Source organism: Phaenicophaeus curvirostris, chromosome 8, assembly GCF_032191515.1.
Source record: "Phaenicophaeus curvirostris isolate KB17595 chromosome 8, BPBGC_Pcur_1.0, whole genome shotgun sequence".
Classification (NCBI taxonomy): domain Eukaryota; kingdom Metazoa; phylum Chordata; class Aves; order Cuculiformes; family Cuculidae; genus Phaenicophaeus; species Phaenicophaeus curvirostris.
The window spans coordinates 26,668,172-26,691,339 of record NC_091399.1 but is presented as its reverse complement, the minus strand read 5'-3'; the positions used below and the strand labels follow the sequence as shown (position 1 = coordinate 26,691,339).

General features: G+C 39.3%; 1 protein-coding gene across 1 annotated transcript in view; it reads left to right on the top strand.

Moving 5' to 3' along the window:
• Positions 1 to 23,168, top strand: part of ST6GALNAC3 (ST6 N-acetylgalactosaminide alpha-2,6-sialyltransferase 3) — a 219,707-nt gene that overhangs the window by 126,456 nt on the left and 70,083 nt on the right. The window contains exon 3 of the mRNA XM_069862896.1: positions 18,792 to 19,201. Within this exon, the coding sequence (XP_069718997.1) occupies positions 18,792 to 19,201 (410 nt within the window). The remainder of the gene's footprint in view (positions 1 to 18,791; positions 19,202 to 23,168) is intronic.

Here is a 23,168-nt window from a genome sequence, read left to right as displayed (position 1 = left end):
TTCCTTCAAGGCTTCACTGCCCTTGAGCAATCTGTAGCGTCTGATCCATTTTGCACTGGCAGCTACGTATGAAGATGATGCTGACAATATGGCAAAGATTTTGGAAAAGCAGCGGTTAGGAGCTGATCGGAGGCATATGAAAATGCACACCCTCAGACTGACTTTCAAAACATTTTTTTTACACAAATAGAAATTTTTATACTTGAAGTATACATTTAATACCACAGTCATTGCAGACATATCAGTATTCCAGACTGGTATGTATGTTAGGCAGGTTTTGAAAAGTAACTCATACAAAATATTATTTATTTAAGCGACCTTGAAAGCAGAATCTAATTGCTTATCATTTGACAGAGCTTACAATAGAACAGAATTTGACATCCTTACTCTCAAAGACTGGTACTTTATTCCATAATTACTCCTATTCTTTCTAATAAAAAAAAAAGGGATAGCATGTCTAAAGCTGTCATAAACTAAGAAGAAATACAACTTTTACTCAAGGAGGATTCTTTATCGGGGAGTGCAGTGATAGGGTGAGGGGGAACGGTTTTAAGCTGAAAGAGGAGACATTTAGATTAGATATTAGGCAGAATATTTTTAGTGTGAGGGTGGTGAGGCACTGGTCCAAGTTGCCCAGAGAAGTCGTGGATGTCCTGTTCCTGGAGGTGTTCAAGGCCAGGTTGGATGGGAATTTGAACAACCTCATCCAATGGGAGGTGTCTCTGCCCATGGCAGGGGGTTGGAACTGGATGGTCTTTATCATCCCTTCCAACCCAAACCATTCCATTTCTACAGTTGTCAAGAAGCAGGGGTTTGCTAGGAATACTTCGGGTAATGTTTGAATAGAATTAGAGGAAAGAATGTTTGACTGCAACTCTTCTGTTGTATCTAAGTAGGATTTCAGCAGAAATCTTAAGTGTCGATGGGCTAATGAATACCTCCATTCCAGTTCCTTTTTGCTGTAGCTTCAATTTGAAAGTCAGTAGCACATGACTGTTTTAAAGCAACCATTAATATTTAGCAAAATATTCTTGACTTTCTAAAAAGTTGGAAGCTATTGCTGCTGCTGCGTTATGAAGAACTAGGTTTGTTCTCATTTTAATAATTTGCCTATGTGGGGATTAGGGCTTGTCACATTACGTGTTGTTTTCCTATTACACCTGTTACACTCATACACATTTTACTCACACAGATGCACACATAGATGTTTGCCCAGCCACTTTTTTGCTACAGGATACCTGGGTGGCTAGTTTTCCATCTAGTGCAGAGCCCAGTGCTGAGCTAGAGACTGTTACCATACAGCACAATGTCACCTTCTTTCTTTAGCATCACCCAGGAAGGCTAAGGTGTGAAATGCCATATGTATATTGGCCTACTAAAACTCACTGAACCACAGAAAATAGGATAAGAAAATGCCTCAGGAGTTATCTAATTTGTACCTGTGCCCCAGGAAGATTGTTTATAACTATGTTTTAGTGTACCACTTGCTAGAAAACTGCTTAAAGTCTTACCCAAATCTCTCTCGCTCCCATCCTGCTCACATAGAACAGAGGGGGAAGAATTCTTTGCAGCGTTTTTTACATATTTGGAAACATGTATCACATATACTCCCTGTTCTTTCTGTTCTCTGTGCTAACCCATTTCTTCCATTGCTGGCTAAATTTTCTAGGGCATGGATTATTATTTTTGCTTTTTTCTGGCCTTTCAGCAGCTGATCCAAATCTGTGCTGAAGTCAAATGCCCAGCCTGAATTTTCTATTATTGCTGCTGAATAGAGTGAAAAAATCATTTCATAACCCTTTATGTATGTCTCAGGATTAGGTTTGCTTTTTTAGTTATTAAAAACTGTATTGATGATTTTGCTGCCACGGAGCACATGTTTGTGGTTTATACCTCAGGAGATGACTGCCATTGTCAGTGAAGGTTTACACACTTTAGAAAGTTAATGCATCAATTAAATTAGCTAAACCTTTTTATTGCTGTCATCTGACCAGCAGAATGGATCTGTCTTTTTGGAAGAGAAATCCATAGAAATCAAAGGTCATGCTGAGAATAAGATTATAGCATAATAATCTCATTATGTGAATTGGGAGGGGGATGTTGAGATTAAAAAGAGAGAGAAATGGAATGAAGTATACACTAAAACTGATATTTGTTACAGAGTCAATGCAAAAGGAAGAAATTAGAGGAGACATGCCCAAGCTGAACATCAAAACAGTGAAAATAGCATTTCATTTCTATTTTTATTACAAAACACATCTGAGAAAAGGAATAATGTAGATGGAGACAAAAAGAGACTTCTAAGTGCTTTTCTTTTCAAAATTTGTCCTAGTGAGAGATGAATGCCAGGGGATTTTATGCCCCAAACAGCACTTGTAAGTGCTTTTGCTTTTTCAATACCATCTTTAGGCAGAGGAAGAGAGAGGGAGAAACAGACAAGGTGCCCTGACATATCACTTCTAAGTGTTTTCTGTCCCAAAAGTATTCAAAAGACTGATAGAAGATTTTTTTTCTGTTGGATATTTATTTTGTTCTGTGAGTTGGCAGAAATGAAGTGGGAAGATGAAGGGAAGCTCTAGTGAATTTTTATTTCCCAAGGTCAGGAGAACAGAAGACAGTTTTTCTCCTTTTTTTTTTTTTAATGTTTTGGTTTTTTCCTCTGATTTGATAGAGATGCAGTAATGTTTCTTTTAAGGAACTAAGGTAAAAGTAAAATAGAGTTATTTTCCTCATGTTTTGTGATGGTAGTGGCAGTGAAAAGTATATGAGGATGAGCTCTTATTTTCAGCATAGAATAAAACGGTGTGACCTTCTGATTAAAGCAAAAATAATCCAACAGTATAAGAAAAAGAACAGCTGACCTTAAGTATTTCGCAGCATCAGAACCTTAAACTGACATGACTTGCTGTGGGATCACGCTAAAGTATTGTGCAGAGACAGAGTATCCTCAGAGCTGAACTCAAACCTGAAGATAACTGCATATTGAAACTCTCCCTTACCCTCAAGAAGATATTTCTCCATCTGTGTCTTCAAAAAGGATTGTTTGCACTGTTCTAGAAGGTGACCTAACCTTCCACCTCCTCCAAAGTGCGGGGACTGTTGTTGCACAATGCAATTACCCTGTAGCTGTGCCTTTTCAAAACCCCAAATCATTCCTTCATGAATCTGGAAAAAGAATTGCTTACTATTACCAGCCTTTTCACTTCATGTTCAGGTAATAAAATTTTGGCATCCCCATGGAATAAATGCATGGCATGTATATTCCTAGGCCAAGCATTCCATTTGTAGCCGTCACAAATTGGTTTCTCTACCAGAAATCCTCAGAAATTAAGCTTCTGTTGAGCTGTTCCAGTTTCCAGGTGAAGCTGGACCATTCTTGGGCTGCAGCCAAGAGTTAGAAGTAGTTGGTTTCACCTCTTTGCTTCTCCCTTCAAGAGAGTTAAATCTTCAACTCTGTGTTCCTGACTACTTTATAAGAATACAAGCTGCAGCATTTGGGCTCTGAATTCCCCTGTATCATAGCAAGTGAGTTGTCACTGGAGAAACCACAGAATACCTCATGGTAAGAGAAAAACACACAGACTATTGTAAGGTGGGAATAGTAAAAATAAAGCAGCATGTCCTAAAATTGCAAGTGTACATAGTTTTCTGTGTTGAGTGGTGAAGTTCTGGTGTCCACATTAAAAATGCAACAGGACTGAAATTCAGGTTGACATATTTACAGATATAAACATGTTTTCCTTTGACACTAAGGTCAGACTAGATGTCTCATTCATCAAGTGATGTGACAACAAATCCACTTTGCATCTTGAATGCTTCTGTAGGGCTTGGAAATGCCTATGGAACTGTGTTCCTAAGCTCCAATATTAGCAGGTCCCCTGTGTTTGGTCAGCTTTTACTCTTCAGATGGTGCTTTAAATATGAATTAGTATCTACATCAGGTCTCAGAACAGCTGTAATCTATTCTACCAAAAAAACAACCCCAAACCCCTGATTCTCTAAAGAAAGCAGTAACAGAAAGCATTTAAAACAAGGTGATGAATTAAAAGTAAACATTCACCACAATCAGGAGATTTTTCATTTAAGAATTCTAAGGATTCTGAAGAAAATGAAATGTCTTAGCATCAGAGGGAAGTTTATCCTGCAAATTAGCTGGTAATATGATAGCAAATAAAAACTAAGGACAAGTGGTCAGCTTTTATTTCATGGCAGAAAGTAAAAGATAAGATCAAAAAGGATCTTTGACAGCCCTTCTCTAATCTCATCTGCTGGATTAACCTTTTTTTATAACATAGTCTCGTTCTCGGTTATCAGTGGGCTGGAGGTTTTGGATAAGTACCCTACGACGATCCTAACCTAACCTTCTCGTGGAACTTCTGGTACTGAAGGAATGTTTCAATCTTAAAAGGAAGATACCTTTCAAGTCTAAGGCTGAATGTGTGCTCGGTATTGAGGATCCTAAGAGTTTGCATTTTGGGCTTTATCACCTAAAGATCACCTAAATTTATTTTCAGATTTGACTTTACATATATCAGTGTGTGTGAGATGATGAGACAATGCCCATGAGATTGTGGAGACACCTACAAAGCTCATCTTGGTACTCAAGTGCAAACCCAAATGTTATTGACCTGTTGCCTGAGATCTGTTACTCCCCATTCTTAAAAAAAAAAAAAAGAACAAACAAAAAACCCAAACAACCAAAACCAGAAGGAATTTGCTGCTAAGAAAGACCATTAATTTTTCAGCTGGTAGTCTCACGTTTGCATGTTGAATGCATGCCAAACAGCTCTTGTTTGTGTAGCAGTATTCAATACCTGACTGTAGCTTTGGTTGTGAGGGTGATAGGAAGGAGAACCATCTCTATTTGGAATGGCATAGTAGAGAAAATTGTTGTTATGTTTTATGCATATCTCATGTTCCTGTTCCAAAACCACAGCTAATCCTCATCAGGTAGCAAATCCCATGTCAAATTGTCTCATGCATAACGAAAGACAGTTTAGAAGGCAGGAGTCATTAGAGAGAAAGGATTTTTCATTTTAGTTATGAAAACTAATTTCTTTTCACTGTCTTCCCTCCTTTGCCTCTGTAAAATATTGATATGGATTATAATTTCTGACAGTGATGTTGATTGTAGCATGTAAGTAGTATCCAACAGCTGAAACAGATGGTGTAATATTGTGATGGGGCCTATCACACAGTGACAAGGTTGGAGAGTGCAGCTAAAAAAGTGTCTAATTTGGTATAAATGAGAATCTTGAGCCTGAACACTCCTGAAATTAGAAAAAGTTCAGATCTGAACACAAACTTCACAGCATCACCCCAGTTCTGAATTTCAGCAGCGGTTGTTCACATGTGGGAGACTGAGCAGCGGTGTGTGATCATAGAGATAGGGATGAGAAGGAAACCCTCCCTCAGCAATTTAGCAGAGTATCAAGCAAGCACATGGATTTTAATTCTGCCAGAAGATGGTTTTGTCTCATGTTGCTTCATGGCAGATCCTGCCTTTCCTATTTTGGAATGCTTTCCATCATTAGTGAAGATTCCCATCAGATACTTGCAGTCTTGCTGTGATGACTGATTGATCATACGTGCAAGGCAGAGAAAGAGCCCTGCAAACCTTTGATCGTTGTCCTTAAGTGGAGCGTGCTTTAGACATTAAATTCGACTCTTGTTGAGGTTTTTAGAACCATATACTGGAGTTGCTTTCTCTTTAAGAGAAGTTTCAGAGTATATGAAAACTGGGTAAACTTTTTGTCTGTGTCTGTGATTGGTCAGGTTGGGGATTTTTTCATAAACTGTTTTTCCAAAACAGTTTTTTTTTCCTTGAAGTTTTTCCAGCTGCTGATAGCTCTGTGCTACTTGAGATCAAAACATTTTTGGCAGCAAAATGAAACACAGTAATAACTGTTTTGTTTCAACAATAAAATGGAAAAAAGTAAAATTATTTGGGGAATTAATTAAATTATTGGACAGGCAGGACTTTGGAATTAATTCGTGAGGTGTTATTGGTTATTTCCACAATTAATTACATTTTGATTTGAAATGCATGTTGGTGGAAGTAAACAGCAAAGTGTTTAATAGTTACTGTATCTGGGTCGCCCAAACTGCATTTAATCCACCCAACACTAAATATTTTGTGGGTAAAGGGGTGTCCTGGGAATATCAAGGCCCAGCAAGATAACAGACACGCTCTTTAAATTTCACTTATTAATCAACAGGTAAGACGAAATGGTTTGTGTCTGGTCAGCTATCCACGAGCAGCAGCCAGATGCTTTGCCCTTTCCAAATGTTCTCTGAATAAGAATGAAACCGTGCTACTTGTTTTGCCCATTAGATAGCATTATCTCTGTGGAATGCCAATTCATATCTCCTTGTGCTGTGTGTGGTTCTCACATATGGGATTTTAATAACCTTCATGCTGTGCTATGAATTCATAAACAGGGCTGATAGAGGAAAGGCACCACAGGACTTTATTTTTTCATTATTGCTCTTTTGAAAAACAGGGTCTGCAGGATTTTTGCAAGGATCTTGTGACAGAACTAGCAGTGGTTTTGCTGCTACAGTGGGGCTATTCCAAGGGGAGGGGATAAGTACAGTATTCACTTGCGATATACTTTTCCTGAATAAATTTTCATCATCCTACACTTCGTAGCCACTATAATTCTGCTGTATTACAGTTGGAGCTTTGCAGATGTGGTTCTATGGGGGCTTTCACCATTTTTCTCAAACGAAATGTGCATTTCATTTCTTGCAACAGCCTTCTCCTCTTCCTCTCTGTCCCAGCGTATGATGTTACAGATTCCTGCTCAGTGTTCATGAGCCCATGACAGCACTTGACTTCTGTTTTGGAAAAGATTTATTCGTTCTGGATCAGTGGATTTTCTTCTTTCTTTTTACCCCTCTCCTAATGCCGGAGTCTATTAGAGTGACCGCTTTGGCATCCTGTAGCCTCTTAGACCTCCTTTGTGGCAGTAAGGTGACATGCAGCCTCTCCAGTTCCCAATGTGTCACTGCAAACTGTTGGTAGCTAGAGGTGCAGCAGAGCCTCTAGCACAGAGCAGCATTGTTCTGGAAGAAGGAGGAAAGGGGAGACACAACCTGCTTGGGGTGGGAGGCAGTTGTCAGTCTTTCATTATCTTTTCCCTTGCTGGACCATCAGTTCACATGTATTTCATCACATTCACAGTGCCAGAAAGCCAAAGCAGTCAACAGGCAGATGATATCAGAGGGCACAGTGTTTCTCTCATTATTGCTGTCCTCAAGAACCTGTTTTGTGAGAACCACAATAGTGATCCCAGTATCCATTGGAGTTACGGAGCAGCTGAAGGGCTTTGGCGTTGACCTTTAAGATTGCTTTTCAAGTTGTCATCCAATAAAGATCCTGATGTCATTACAATCCTTGGAAACATAAGGAATCACAAGCTTCATTGAAGTCCACTGGTTTAAAAAAAAAATCAAAAAAATCCAAACAAAATCCATGCAAATCCTGTGCACTCACAGGCAGGATTAAAATGTAGAACCTGGCTTGACCCTTTTGATGCCAGCAAGAGCAGGAAGCTGACATTGCCTCCTTGATCTCCATCCCTGGAACAGACTCAGGAGAAGGAAATAGTTTCGGTAGTCACCAGGTTTGTCCCTGTTGGCACAGAACATCTGTGTGCATGCTCATATGCAAAGAAGGAAGACTGTCATCTGGCTTTGAGAGCAGATAGCATCTTATTCACAGGTGGAAGCAGAATCACAGCTGAGACACTTTTGCTGCTGCCCAGGCAAAGGAGCAGCCCCATGATCTTTGTGAGCATAAAACCCACTTTTTTTCTGAGCGATAAAATTATATGGTCCCGTGTCTAAATTTATTCTTCAGGGTGGAGTATGTCTTGCAGAGCCCAGCCATGCAGATTCGCAGCCCAAGCTAGACAGGTCACATAAGAGGATTCCTTGCTGTTTCTCGTGCTGCTGAGCAGAATCTGTTTACAGATAGAAAGCTTTTCCATCTATGAACTGAGAACCTGAATTTCTCTTTACAAAACTGAGATGTTAGGTCAAGTCATGGCTCCAATGATGTCAGTTCCTTAAAAGTTAGTGTACAGGTACTTTATAGTGTGTTTTCTCCTCAAAATGTGATGGAGAAATTAAAAATTAATTTCTCTTAGAAAAATAAAATATAGGTAGAAGAGGTCTATGATTCTACCTACCCATTTTGGAGGTATTGTTGTTTATATCCTGCAAGTCCATCATTGTCAGGTTAGATTATATAGTGGAGGAAAGATTGATAGCGCTTATCATTTTCATTTTTTAATAAGATTTTGTTTCGCATGCTTCGCCTCATAACTTACCACCTCATTTATGTGTGTGTTATTCAGCCCCTTCTCAGGCCTTGATCTTGTTCTGTGCTCTATAGCGATGACGCACCAACCTGCCCAAAGCCCCATTGCCTTCAGTAAGATTTGACAGAAGCCACTGTGCTCAGGGGCTTTTCTTTAGCAAAAGCTTTTAAGTGAGGAAGAAATTGGGCTGCTGTGGGATGTGGTGGTAGCAGAAGCTACATGAACAAGTTCCATGAGGGTGGAGAACCAGTACAGAATGATTTTTTAATGATTTACAAATTATTTCACCCAGTAGTCCCTACCCAAGAGTGCTTGCAAAGTTATTGCAGGCAGTGTTAGTCCATGATATAACACAAACTAGTGCCTGCAGTGGAGTCTGTGTTGATTAACTTTGGGTTAGTGGACATTCACATTGATGTTAAAACAATCAGGAGAGAGTATATGTACAGTGATTTTTTTCATTTGAAACAGACCTTTAACTTCAGAGTTTTTAAATATGCAGCTATGCTTCAGTAGCTTCCATTAATGACTTAAATGACCTTAAAATCAATCTTCCTAGTTATTTAAGGATAACTCTTCACTCCAGTGTAAATTTCTGTCCTAGCACCCAGTGCCATAGTATTGGAAAGTTCAGATATCTGCAAAATGATGATTCTACCTTGTATCTTTCTGCAACTAAAATGATTTAACTGTCTTAAAATAAAAGATATTTAAAACAATTTTCTATTTGGATTAGGATCTTGTCAGCGAAGTTTTAACCTGAAATAATTTTTTTTACAGAAGATTTTAAACGTTTGTAAAGCTGACAGTTATAGCAATGTTCAGCAAATATTCCCAATATACCAATGAGTGGAGAAGAAATTAATGTGGCCAGAAGCAAGTACGTATTCTCTTTTAGATAAGGCATCCTGCAATTAAAAACACTGGACTCTGAAAGCTTCTTAAGGCTTATTTTGTCAAATGAAAAATGCTACTGGTTTTAATGCTATTGTATTAAAACTTATTGTTATTCCTGGCATGGACATATTTTTTTTTTTATTTCAGAAAAATTGATAATTAGCATTTTAGCTTATCGCTTTCTTTCCATGCATACAAATAACTTGATAGATAAACCACCAAGAGAGACAAAATTAAATAATAGGTCTAGACAGTATGGAATCAAAATAAATTAGAGGTTAGACTTCCAGCCTGTTAGGTGGATTTTCACGGAAAAAATATGGGAACACAAGGCAGTTCTTCTGACACATTTTGCTGCTTACATCAATATCATTTCCCCATATCAGATTCCAAATAAACTGACCTGAAAAAGAATGCAAACTTCATGGTAGAAGTCCTATAATTTATTTGTAAGCGTAACTTTTTCAAATGTATTTAGATCTGAGGCATAATGGGTGTTCCTGGATCTCTGGTTCAGCCAAGTAAGTTCCTAGGTAATGGCCCACAATTAGTGGTGAGCGCTAATAATAGGAGGTTATTAGAGAAAGCAAACTTGGAATAATCTGTTGTGTACATTATATAGTTTACCGCCATCTGTGGGTATTTATAATAAATACAAATTAAAGTCAGCAGTTACAGAGTAACTGGTGTTTAACATATGTGACAAAGAATTCCTTAGAGTCTGATAGTAGGCAACTTCATAGTGAGGAATTCTCGCTAGTTTTTTTCGCACAGATACTTATTATTTGCAAAGAAAACCCAGCTTTTGTGGAGAGAGCCCTTCTGGCTTTGGTTGCTTTCATAGAATCATAGAATAACCAGGTTGGAAGAGATCCACCGGGTCATCGAGTCCAACCATTCCTATCAAACACTAAACCATGCCCCTTAGCACCTTTCAAGGATGTCATTCTGAAGTCCACTCTGTGCAGAAGGATTTTGTGTTATATGTTACCTCTGCTCCACTGCCATACTCAATATTGGATGTGAGAAATTGTTTTTGTCCTTCTGTACTGTGATTCATCCACTATTCAGTCCATGTTCTTTCTAGCAGTGCGTTCTCCCTCTTTTTGTGTCTCCTTGAGTTGTAAGTGACATTTTACATCCTTGTATTTTGTGGTGTTTGCTGAGCAAATATGCTCGTATGGAGAAGAAACAAATCCTATCTTCCTTATCGCCACATACAAAAAAACACGAAAGAAACACAATATAAACAGAGAATTGCAGGAGATAAAATAAACCTAAATATTATGGCGCCAATAACTTGCTGAATCTAGTGACAATTTTTTTTGGTGGTACCTATACTGCTGCAAGTACAGCAAGAGACAGGATCATAGAATCATAGGACAGTTTGAATTGGAAGGGGCCTTAAAAATCATCCAGTTCCATCCCCTGCCATAGACAGGGGCACCTCCCATTAGATCAAGTCACTTGAAGCCTCATCCAACCTGGCCTCAAACACCTCCAGGATGGAGCAGCCACGCTTTCCCTGGGCAACCTGGGCCAGTGCGTCACCACCCTCACAGGAAAACATTTCATCCTAATATCTAATCTAAATCTCCCTTCTTTCAGCTGGAAACTGGTGCCCCTCATCCTATCCCTGCGCTATCTGATAAAGAGCTTCTCCCTAGCTTTTCTATAGCCCCTTTCAGTACTGGAAAGCTGCTCAAAGGTCTCCCTGGCCCCTTCAGACTGAACAACCTCGAGAAGGGGTACCATAGTTTAGATCAGCTGATTCTGTTGTGTTCAGGGTTGTTTATGAAGTTTGATGGACACTGTCTGTCTTAAATTACGTTTCTCTGGTAGCTTTTGTGCACAAAATTCAAGAGTCATCATGTGTGAATGGGGGCAAGTGGGCGACGTGATGGATGTTAAGATGAGTGACTTATTGGATTCAGCATTCAGCAAGCAGCATTAGGTTAGGACAATTCCCAGCTCTTGAACTATTACCAAGCCATGGTATTTTAAAGGCTGCATATCTGCAAATGAGTGATAGATGGACTGTCACAAACATTCTCGTTATTTGTGGTCATCAGCTAATCCGCTGGGATGCATTTAGGGGTAGTCTAGAACTAACGTAGTTTGTCTGGTTTTCCTTTTTTGAGCATCTGGGAAATTAACTTTTCCACAGGCTGTTTTTCAAAGTGAGTGTCATTTTAGCTCCTACCTTGTGAATTTGCTGTACAGGGTGTGCATGATAGAGTTAGCCTCCATCCCATAACAACTATGCATTCAGTCCTCAAATGTGTTTGACATGAACATTTCCACATATGTTCTTAGGCGTATTTATATTTTTATCCTGGTATTCTGTATGTCAACAAAGCCTCTGCTTTTCTCTCCCCTACCCAAACCCACCTTGAGGTGTTAATTAGGTGGATATGGAAATGTAGAGGTCTGTATGTCTGCAGTTATTGGGGTTTCTGGTTACCTAAAAGCTGTAGTACTAGGTGCTAGAGTGAATGTATCTGTTTCTCTCTGTTTTCTGCTTGGGCAGTTGCAGCTTAAAGGAAAAAAGCTATTCTCTCTGCTTAATGCAGTTATTTGATTGACATGTCTGATAAAGCTTTCTTCACAACAGTTAGTTTATACTTTAACAAATGCCTTTAGGTGTTTTGGTTCTCCTCTTTGGCTAGATTTCATTCCCAAACATCATGGTTTATCTTACTGGCTATGTATCAGTATTTTACTTTTTCTCAAGTCGTCTTTCCCCTGACATGTCTCTCTTTTAAACGCTGTACTGTGGTCTACTTTTTCACAGGCTGTTTCAGTTCTTTTCTGACTTTCATTCTGTCTTCTCTGTCTGTATCCTGCTTTCATTTATTTCCTTTCCCTTTTGCAACACGTTCATGGATGTTAATAAGAGCATGTCCCTTCTGCCGTCTCACACTGGGAGAGGAGAATTTGCCAACCACCTGAGACAAACTAAAGTGCAGCTTCTACTGTCCAGGAGTGCACTCGCAGGACGGGTTCTCACACAAGCTCCAGGCAAAGCCTTAGGGCAAAAATTCCTTCACCTGCCACTCTCTCAGTGCTGAAAGTCCTGTGGGGCTGTTGACCACTGGTCCTCCAGCTCGCTACCTCGCTGAGTCTTTCTGTTGGACTTGAAAGGCTGAATTCATCAGCTTCCTTCCTTCATTAACCCTCTGCGGAGAGACAGAACAATTTCTCCTGTTCTTTATTTACTCTCTGCCACGTTTCTATTTTTGAGTCTTTTTTACCAATACAGCTATCAAGAATCTTTCAATAGTTCATTATTCCAGAAGAAAATGCTAGTGTAGGCTTATTTGAAAGGCGTCAGTTTCAATAAAGTTTCAGCTGGAAATCAGGAAGAAAGGGAAAAATGAAAGGGACTGTTCTGTAAATGTGAACTGCCATGCTTGAAGCTTTTCATATACAGAAAAATGTTCAATTGAAGGAGCATTTTAATTCCATTTTAGAAACCTATTTAAACGTGCTTTTTAAAAAAATACAAAGTTAAAATACTTTGATCTAGCTGGACCTGTTTTAACTTTGCTTAATGGGCTTATGAGGGGTGTTATCTTTGACTTTTCAATTTTTGCTTTAGTTTAGACTAGAAGAGAATATATAAAAAGACCTGGTTTTCTGTTTTCTTCTTCAGAGGTCATGTACTTGACTTTGCTCCTATTCAGAGTTTTCTCACATATATTTGAGGTGTTTATTTTTCAGCTCTCAGTATGATGAGATGTACTTGGTTCTTGCCTTGTTTTAAAGCTGCTTATATTGTTCCCAATAGCAGCAGTAAAATCAACAACATTCTGGTGAGCATTTGTTCTGCTATATCTTGAAAGAGGTATGAGCTGGCATGGGGGAACTGGAGCCGTCTTGAAAGTGTGAAAGATGACACTGCATCACTTTGCACTCCGGTTCATGTTCAGGAAGTTTGGCTTTGTGCTTTTTTTTTTTTTAAATCCTTTCCATGAGAAAGAAAGATAAAATGTTTCAAAAATACACTTGCCAAATGGAAGTTTAGATGGTGCTGGAGACTGTCATGCAAGTTTCAGCCTCTGTCCCAAGTCCAAATTTCATGCCTTTTCTGTCTCTTTACCACTGACATCAGAAGGCCACAGGATACCCGTTGAAGCAAAAGGCTAATGCAACCTTTTCAGGAACTGTAACATGAGCTGCAAATCAAAGAATACCTGTTCTGTAAGAACTGGGTCAGTGTATACAGAAAAAAATTTTAGCGGTGGTTACTTATTCTATCCCTTTCTGCAAGGTTAGTCCCGTAGTGTGGCTCCTATGCATTCCCTTTCAATTCATTCAATTTAAATAAAAACTTCCTGCTAGCACTTATGTACGTATCAGTGACAATCATCTAAATCAAATATCCCAAGCACTTCAGTCTCAGGAACACCCTTACGATGAGGCAGATCATATTCTATTTATTTGGAAATGGGATGCATGTTGACATTGGACTTATTTCAAACTAATGTCAAAATGTTAAAATCTTTATGAAATCTTCACATTAAATTTCATGAAGACAGAGGTGTTCACTGGGATGTGATGCTGGGAGCTAGGAGCAAAAGCAGCTGCTGAAGATCAGAAGACCACAACACTACCATGGGAGGGAAGGGGGTACAACCACATACTCAGGGTAATCAGACCTGTGGAGGTTTTATCATTTTTATTTTTATTGCTTAATGGTAGTTATATATTGTGATTTATATGCAGTGCTTCTGAGTGCTGTACTAAATTGATAGCTCTTGCTGGGTGAACGCGTGAGTACTGTTTTTATTTTCTTTAAATGTGCTGACTTCTGTCTTACAGAAGCCTGGCAAGTCTTTCCTCCCAGTCAGAGGTCTGAAGAAAGAGAGCAAGTGTAGACAAGACCAGCTTGGTTAATCATCACTGAAACATGGGAAAAATTAAAATAAATTTTTTGCTTGTAAGATAGAGAAAAGCAATAAAAACAATGCCAGACGGTTAATGCCTCTCTTGTACCTTTCATTTCGAAGACCTCAAAAGAACATCAAGAAGAATAAAGGCAAAGCCTATTCCCCATTGGCATCATTATAAATGTTGTATCCTCTAAAACTCTAAAGACATCCAAGAAGAGTAGAAGAATAAATGGCATTGAAATAAAGAAAGTCTCTCTGGAGCTTTGTTCAATCGGCTTTGTTAGAATTCACTCAAATAGGATGATTATAAGAAAAGATCTCATTTGTTTCAACATTAAAGGAGCAAATTAATATGTGGTGAGCTGCTAATAATTGCCTCATTATGTAGTGAATGGGCATTGCATCCAATTTACAAAATTACAATCGTATTGTTAAAGTAACAATTGGGAAAGTTTAATCGGAATTTCCTAACTATCTCCATGATTAGTTGTGGGATTCACGGAGTTGGTGGCTGGAGCGAGCTCTCCAGTGCACCACCAGCCTACAAAAGCCACAAGAGAAATTCATCTTTTCATCAGTGTAAATTACATCTGCATAGGTCCTCAGGTAGATTGGGTCCAACAGAGGAGTGAATCTGGCAGTCTCTGCTCAGGTGGGAGCTTGGCACGTGACTGCTCTGTCAAGATGTTGTTTTGTTGGACTCCACTGACTTGTGCTGAAGTCTGGGCCAAGAGGTTTAGAGACCTGGCCTGAGATCATCCCTGCATGGGATTTCAGCAGACCTACAGGTTCATGTCTGGGAAACTTGACAATATAGGATCTGTACCATTGGGAAACCAACACAGACAGTGCTGTGGCTGGAATATCAGTCTCTTGGTGGATGGAGACGTCTGAAACGATGGGGGAGTTGTTTCAAATTGCAAAGTAACCAGCTTTCGAAATATGAAAATCCTCTGTGGAAGAGAATCGTATTTGGTGACCTACTTCTAGTTCGATTTGCTTGTGACCTTTTCTACTTCTTGCTGGTTTTGTTATTTAATGATTTGACCTTTGATTCTGTGAAGCCACTTCAGTGCTAAACGCAAAGATTTAATAACTAGAACTCTTTGATAAGTGACCTTTATTACACAGCTATTTCTCTTTGCTAGAGAAACGGCACTGTTTTGCAAGTTCTAATACAGAGTTTTAATTATCTTTTCTATTGTCTGTAAGCTTGCACAGGAAATGGAAAGGTCGGACATTTCATTTTCTTTACTGATTAAAATATAAGTGCTCCTGAACAGTTACAATGTATCATTTAGGAAAAAGATTGGACAATTTGTCAGAATCCTCCCCAGCTTCTCTGCTGAGGGTTTCTGCGTCCTTCTGGTCAGCAACAAAATGGTCTTCTAGAATCAATAATAACTCAGATCCGGGGCTATGAAGAGTTGAACTGTGTGTCTAAATACATGAAAAGAGGAGAAAAGGTGAATAGTTCTCTATGTTCTTTTCTTTATCTCATATATTTACAATGCAAATTAAGGAAGATCTTTTGAGAGGTATAGGTACCTAACGTTCTTGGTCCAGAGAGAAGAAATGGTAACAGCATAGTTTTCTGTATGGTCTTGCATCAATACCTGTGCTGCTGGACCATCTCTGTAAACGACAGGGCAGCCTGGAGTGCCTGCTAGAATCATTTTTGGTTTCTCTGATACGGCTACTGCTGAGTGCAATTGCTGTCCTTGCATTTGTGATGTGTAAATCATTACAGTTAACTGCAAAACAAATCACCAAGACACGCTTTCTCTAATTCTCCAGTTTTCATCTCTCCATATTCTGGTTTCTGTGTGTAAGATTCCTCTCTCTTCTTCTGTTCATCCTTACCACAAAAAATACAGTAAGTTAAAAGGAGAAGGGATAGTGTCTCATATGGGTTAGGGGCATCGTGGGCAACCTCGCAGCCAAGAGAGAACGTGAGGGACGTAGAACCTCAGAGTATGGGGTAAGGGGGAACAACAGCAGACCACTCCAACTCCTCAAGGATCATAGGGAGCTGTCAGCCGTGTCCTAGTTCAGTATCAGAAACAGCAGCCGCAGCTACCCAGGTGCTCCCCAATCCCAGCCCCTCTGTGCACCCAAATCCTTGTGCCTGAAGAGCTTTTGAGTCTTAAAGTGATGGGGCAGCCATACCCCAGCTAGGGTGTCATAACAAACAGGAATGTCACGTTAAATGAGGAAAATGAGAGAGCTGCTGTATGTGGATTACTGGGACTGCCCCTTTTGTCTGTGACAGTTGTAAAGCAACACCACAAGCTGTCAGCCAGTCTCCATATGGGGGTTCAGTGAATGAATATTGATGTGTGTTTTTCCTCTGTAGTGGCAGATGGGCACTGAAGTCAGTGGATGATTCTGGAGTCAGTGGAATATCTGTCATAGGTGTCAGTCAGTCTCCTAACTATCTCTCTGGGATCTCCGCTGGGAAATACGCATATTGCAACATGTAAGATTTCTCTACATAGTAAAAATATTTGTTGAGAGATAGGGCTGGGAGGGGTTAATCTTCTGCCTCTATTGAAGAGGAGCAGATTATATGTTGACCTAGTGCAGGCATTCAATATTATGAAAGTGCTTTATAAATTGGAACAAGATAAATGAATCACAACAAAAGAGCTAGAAAACCGGGGGACACAATTGCAGGAGTGAGTGTACTCAGTTTATTCGAGCAGAACAGTTACACTTGGTGAATAGAAAATGTGCAATGCATTTCTAACTAAGGGCAGAAAATCAAACAATTCCAAATTTAAGAGAGCAGCTCCATTTTAATGGAGAAGGAAAAATATTGTGAAAAACAAAACTAAAACCCAGCAATGAGGCTGAGTCAAATTTACATGGGACCAGATTCTTCACCAAATTGGCTTTTCCTATGCAGCAGTTTCATATCCAGCACTTGTTAGTTTGAAAGTTCACCCTGAAAGCTATAAATTAATCTAGTGGGACTTTGACAATTCATTTCATGTTAGGGTGTGAGTAATACTTATGGATTTGTTTAGGTCACCCAGCCATGTCCTCATAATGTATCTTAGAGAGGATTTCAGTAACTAAGTGGTAAACAGAAAGACTTGTGTTCAGCTGCATCTCCTGGGATTTCACCCCTGCTGTCAGAGAGCTACGCAGGACAGCTTTCTAAAACTACAACAACGGTAAAAAAATACATGGTGTTCTGTAAAGGAAACAGTGCCAATGCTTTTGCACTCAGTCAGGCATCTTTAACTCCTGGTGAAATGAGGAAAGAACATTTTCAGGGATCGCTCACACAGAGAAATCAAACCTTTGCAATTGTGAGATTTATTGCAGAAGTATTGCAGGATGCACCTTAGTTCAGTGCAATATTTGTCACGCAAGGGTGAGAGATTTTAGTGTGTGTGCTCTCTCTCTGTTACCATTTGGCTCTCTTCAGATGTTTAGCTCTTGTCTTTATGTTACACACCATTATTAAAAAAATTTGATGTCTTGTGAGCCACCATGTCCTGAGGTTAGAACAGTCAAATATAGCCAGGATATCCATCCACATCAACTAAATAAGGTGAGATTTTGAAGGAAAATAACCACAAGTCTGATGAGAAAAGCACTTAACATCCTCTCAGGCTAAATATCCAAAGAATTTGAGGGGAATTATTCCTAACAAACATTAAACTGAAGCCACTGGCTCCCAGTCAGGAGCATGACAAAAAATCAAGTCTGTGAACATACAAAATGTTGTACATGATCCGTGCCCTGGACCGTGTTCTATAGGTTTTGATTTTTTTTTTTTTTGATAGACCTAATTTTCATTTAATTTAGATTTCTAGCCAAACTTTTCACACAATCCAACTTAAATGTAGGGCATTTTCTTTTACTCTGTTGGTACAAATGCATTTACTTTTCAAACTCTGACAAACAGACTATCAGATAGGTCCCTATATCTCTGTAAATAGATAACTTTTCCTGTTTTCAGTTCATACAGGAGAAACAGTACCCTAGAAAATGCTCAGGAAACACTGTCTTTGACTTCAATTTGCCCAGGATTAAGTTCTTAGTTCACATGCCAGCAGTCTATATGCCTTTCATTTTTCCTGGGTCATAACAATTCCTAGAGAAAACACTATATCCTTCTGTCTACATCTTTCTTTCCAAATGTAGGATTTTCACTTTGGTTTTCAGAGTTACATCTCATGTTCGACTTCCATTGCAAACTGGGGAACAATGCTTTCAGGCACATAAACACAGTCAATGCGTAGTTAAATTTCCAGCATTACTTTTTCTGTGCCTTTTTCCTGTTGCTGACAACACCTTTTAAAAGAGAAAAAGGCATTGATCTAAATATTGTTTTCTGCTGCTTCTTTCTTTCATTGTTTTCTAGTGGGAAGAATAACATTTATAGGGGGAAAAAAGGAATTATTATATTTCTAGTTGACTTTGCAAGGTGGAGAACAAAGGAAAAGATTGGAACTGCCACCTATTTCACTAAAAAGGATTTTATTCAGAGCTTTGTAGAGGTAGGGTTTGCTACCAGCTCTGCCGCATGGTGATTGTTAGGATTTTTAAAGAGAAGCCCAGCTATAAATCTGTTGGCCTGTGCCCATCTTTCTTTTAACTGAATTTTCAGTCTTAGTGTTTTATGGAGAAAACCGTATTATTGTTTTCTTTCTTCCAGCCTCTGCAACTTGATTGTGACCTCTGTGCCATCGTTTCAAACTCGGGACAGATGGCTGGCCAGAAGGTGGGATCCGAGATAGACAAGTCCTCCTGCATCTGGCGGATGAACAACGCTCCCACAAAGGGCTACGAGGATGACGTTGGGAAGAGAACAACCATAAGAGTGGTCTCTCACACAAGCGTCCCTCTCCTTCTCAAGAATCCTGAGTACTTTTTCAAAGAAACCAACAACACTGTTTACGTGATCTGGGGACCTTTTCGAAACATGAGGAAGGATGGAAATGGCATTGTGTACAACATGCTGAAGAAAACTGTTGACAGCTACCCAGCTGCCAAAATCTATGTGACAACAGAAAAGCGCATGAGCTACTGTGATGCAGTATTTAAGATGGAGACAGGAAAAGACCGGTAAGTCTTAAATGTGTAGAACAATTATAGTGTTAGACAAAAGAGACATGAGAGGAGTCCATGCCAGATGCCAGCTACTAAATGAGTCCCCAGATATGTTTTTAATGGATTTTTATATGGTTTTGACTGTTATAAGCACTTGATGAGGCAGCAGCTAGGCCCCATTTACCCCACCTACGCTACCTTCTGTTCTTTCCATTTCTGTTGGCTTGAGTCCCAAAAATATTGGATGTTTTCCTGAAACCTTTTCAAAGCTGTGTGTTGTTTTCAGCTCAATTTACTATTGATTAAATTGACATTTTATTTGAAGAGGATAATCCTACACAAACAACATTTCCAAATGCACAACCTCAGGATAAATCTGAATATTGTATTCTCTTTTCTGCTGAAATCCACTGTAGCTTTTCTTCAAACACAAAGCTCAGGGTTATGCATTATTTCTGTTTCTTGGTGAAAATAGATTATCAGTGATACTGTATGAGATTTAGGTTTTTACTAGAATTGTGCTGAAATTATATTTTCTAAGCCTGAGAATGTGTGTTTCTGTTTTTCCAGTTGGGGCTGTAAAGAGATGAAAGTGCGAGGGCCGCTGTTTTAGCTAGCATGTTCAGAGCAGAAATTGAATTTGGGGAATTAAGACTACAAATTGCAGGACTTTTGAGAGGCAAAAATTCTGATCATCTGTGTTTTGGCATGGAGGAGCACCTGCCACATCCTCACCGGAGCTAACTAGGAAGGAGTTTCCAGACCGCTGCTGTGCCTTAGTATTCATTTTTTAATTTGAACATCATGAATTTGCAGTTGTGAAAGGCTGGAGCTAGCTGTGGGTGTTCACAGTTGATCTGAGTCTGAAATTCTAACTTAGCTCTAGAAGTAGAAGTTGTTATTAAATTGTCAAAACTTTGTTAGAGTTGATGTTTCCTTTTTTCAAAAGCATTGAAATGTAGGGAAGAACTTGCCCCTCTTGTTCACTGTGATGCACATGTTGTTGCTGTGGTTGTGGAGTCAGAGCAAGCTCCTGTGTGTCATAAATGTGTCAAGGTTATCATAGCTTCTTTGGTTTAACTGAACAAGCTGATGAAAATAGGCTAATCTAGAAAACACACAAGACCCATTCTCCAAAATTGCCCTCTAATAATCCAAGTCATCCAGTTTACATATTAATCAGGTTAAATATGATCAAGGGTACATTATTGCATTGCTAAACAGAAATTTGATCATGTTTATGACTCTTCTGTGTTAAGTCAGTCAGGTCACTGTGACTTTACAATACTTTATCAAAATCCTTATTGTGAGACCAGACCTAAGTATATCCTATTAAAGCATCTCATCATCCAATGTTAAAGTATCCTCATCTCCAGCATAAGCCATTCCTCTTCAACAAATTAATACATCTCAAGGTCTTATTACTAAACAATTAAAACAATTAACACAATACATATTTCCTCACCAAGGCAGATTGAACTTCTCCTAGTGCTTATGAACAAAGTTCTTCAGGAGCCTTGTGTCAGTGGCCCAAATTCTTTTTCTTTAACCTGATAAAAACACTAAAACTCTAGCTTTGAGAACATGAGAAAATAGTAAAGAGCCTGACTAGTGGTCCACATCACATTGTGTTTGCATGTGCTTCCCTTTAAGACTCTGACAACCCCACCCCCGCACACTTCTTGGAGTGGCAATCGAGTAACATCCTTTTATCTACAGTAACTTTCAGTTTTAGTCCTTTTTCAACATCAAATGCTAAGTGGTGTTTTAGCATTATTTAGTGCACTTGTCAGCCAGAAACAAGAGGAACAATCGACTTGTCGCCAGCCAACACCACCTGTATCACAAGAAAACATCCTGCAGTTCCCTACTAATCAGAGGACCTTGGTTTGGAATCTGTTTCATTTCCTGTAACATCTTCAGTTCACAGGGTGCATCTGCTGTTTCTAGGGAGGGTCATGAGGCTGTTAGAGGTATGTGGCATTTGTGGAAGCAGTAAAGAGAGAGCACAAGAGATTAGTGGGTGGTGAAAATAGTTCTGTGCATTGTGCCAGACTATTATAATGCTGAGACAGACTGGGGTTCCTCAGCCAAATATTCCTTCGGTTCCTTAGAGAAACATCAACTCTTGCTTGCAATATTAGATTGAACAGAGGTCTGTTTCAACATGTTCCCAGCAAAAGTTCTGGAAGGAAATCAAGCTCAACTCATATTTTAAAATGTACGGAGTGGATTGGAACCACATCTATTTTAGTTTAATCCTAAAATACTGTCCTTATGTACAGTGTATGCTACTAATGCATAGCAAGATTGCGACAGATTTCTAGTCTGTCGAGCTGGTAATGAGGTTTCTGTTTCTATTCTTTGGTGTACCATCTTTGTAGGTAATTAGTGGAACTTTTCAGGAGTTTCATTCTAGTGGTGCTTGAGTTTTAAAGGATGTTATGAGAAGCAGCTGACGGGTATGTCTGCAGTCACTTCTCTGCTGCAGAAAAGCTCTGGTCCTGCCCCGCTTGCTTGGGAGATGCACTGAGCGCATGTTCAAAATCCACAGCTTTGGTATTGACAAATGGTTTATGGGAGAAGCAAGGATTGCCTGTAAATAATATCCAACAGGTCAGTTTGCTTATTTCGGAATGAAACATTTTTTAATTCTATAACAGTACCAAATACCCTCTGCTATGGGCTATCCACGCTGGAGAAATAACCTTGTGCGCGGCATTATGAATCTGGGGGACATATGTTTTTTCTGAGAGTCTTCATTAGTGAAGCATTTGAGTTCAAGGCGGTGAATGCTCATCCACTTTGAATAATTGTTGTACATAAATAATATTCATTACCAGACACGCACAATGTTTCATTAATGCATTTTACTTGGTACTTCCCTAGAGGGACCATAAAGCTGGCAGCTTCTTCCAGTACTCCACTAATGTTTTGGTGTATCGTATGTATTGAGTCAAGTGAAAGGGTTTAAAGAAACGTTAGGAAATTACTAAATGTGGCATCTTTGTATGCACCTCAACCCAGGTAAGTGGTTCTAAAGCCATCTGTATCTTTGCCATCCATTAGGAATATAATGCAATATGATATAACAACATTTAATTGGTAATAACAGAGAAAACTGTAGTCTTCATTAAAATAGCAGAGCTAATTCTGGTCTGATAAAGTGCACTGAACAGTCCTAAATAGGTTTTAATTAGCTGGCACCGAAGCTGCACCACCCTTAGGGAGGGTAAAATTAATGAAAACTAGCAGCAAATAGATCAATGCTACTGGATGTTATTGCCTTAGGTGAAGGTGAGGAGGAAGAAAGGAGTGTCTTTTAAGGATCATTTAGAAAACAGTCTGCATTAAAAGTCACTTTCAAAAAGCAATGATAAAATTAATCTGTCCCAATATCAGTGAAACTGTCTAATGTTATCCAGACTGCATTTTGATTATACCACACACACCTCAGAGTAACCACTCAGCACAGAATGTCCAAGCAGCGTTTGAAGGCGCAGCTCCACATCCCTCTCGAGGCTGATAGTGTGATCCAACGGGTCCTGTCCTGCTGTATGTTGAGGACGTTGAGCCCCAGCAAATAGCTAGTAAAGCACATCCTGGTATCATCCAAAGCACAGGTTACTTTGGTGTTTCTAGTCACACTTGTTATAAATAACTACCTGACAGAGCCTGCTGAACTTTGCTGAGGAGATGTATTCAGATGCCCTAAAATGCCCTTTGAGACGTGACATAATGTTCTGAAACCCAACTAGTTTGGTAGACAATTGACTTTCTACACAGCCTGTCTTAACTCTGACAACACCCGTCCCATAACCAAACACTTCAGTTCAATTCAACAACATTTTATTGAGGTTATTAGCTATACAAACATGTCCACAGGATACAGGTTCACTGAGCCACATTTGCAGTCAAACAGCTATTCCTGAAGGATTTTTCTTAATATCTTGGACAATTCCAAAGAAAATAAATTGCTTTT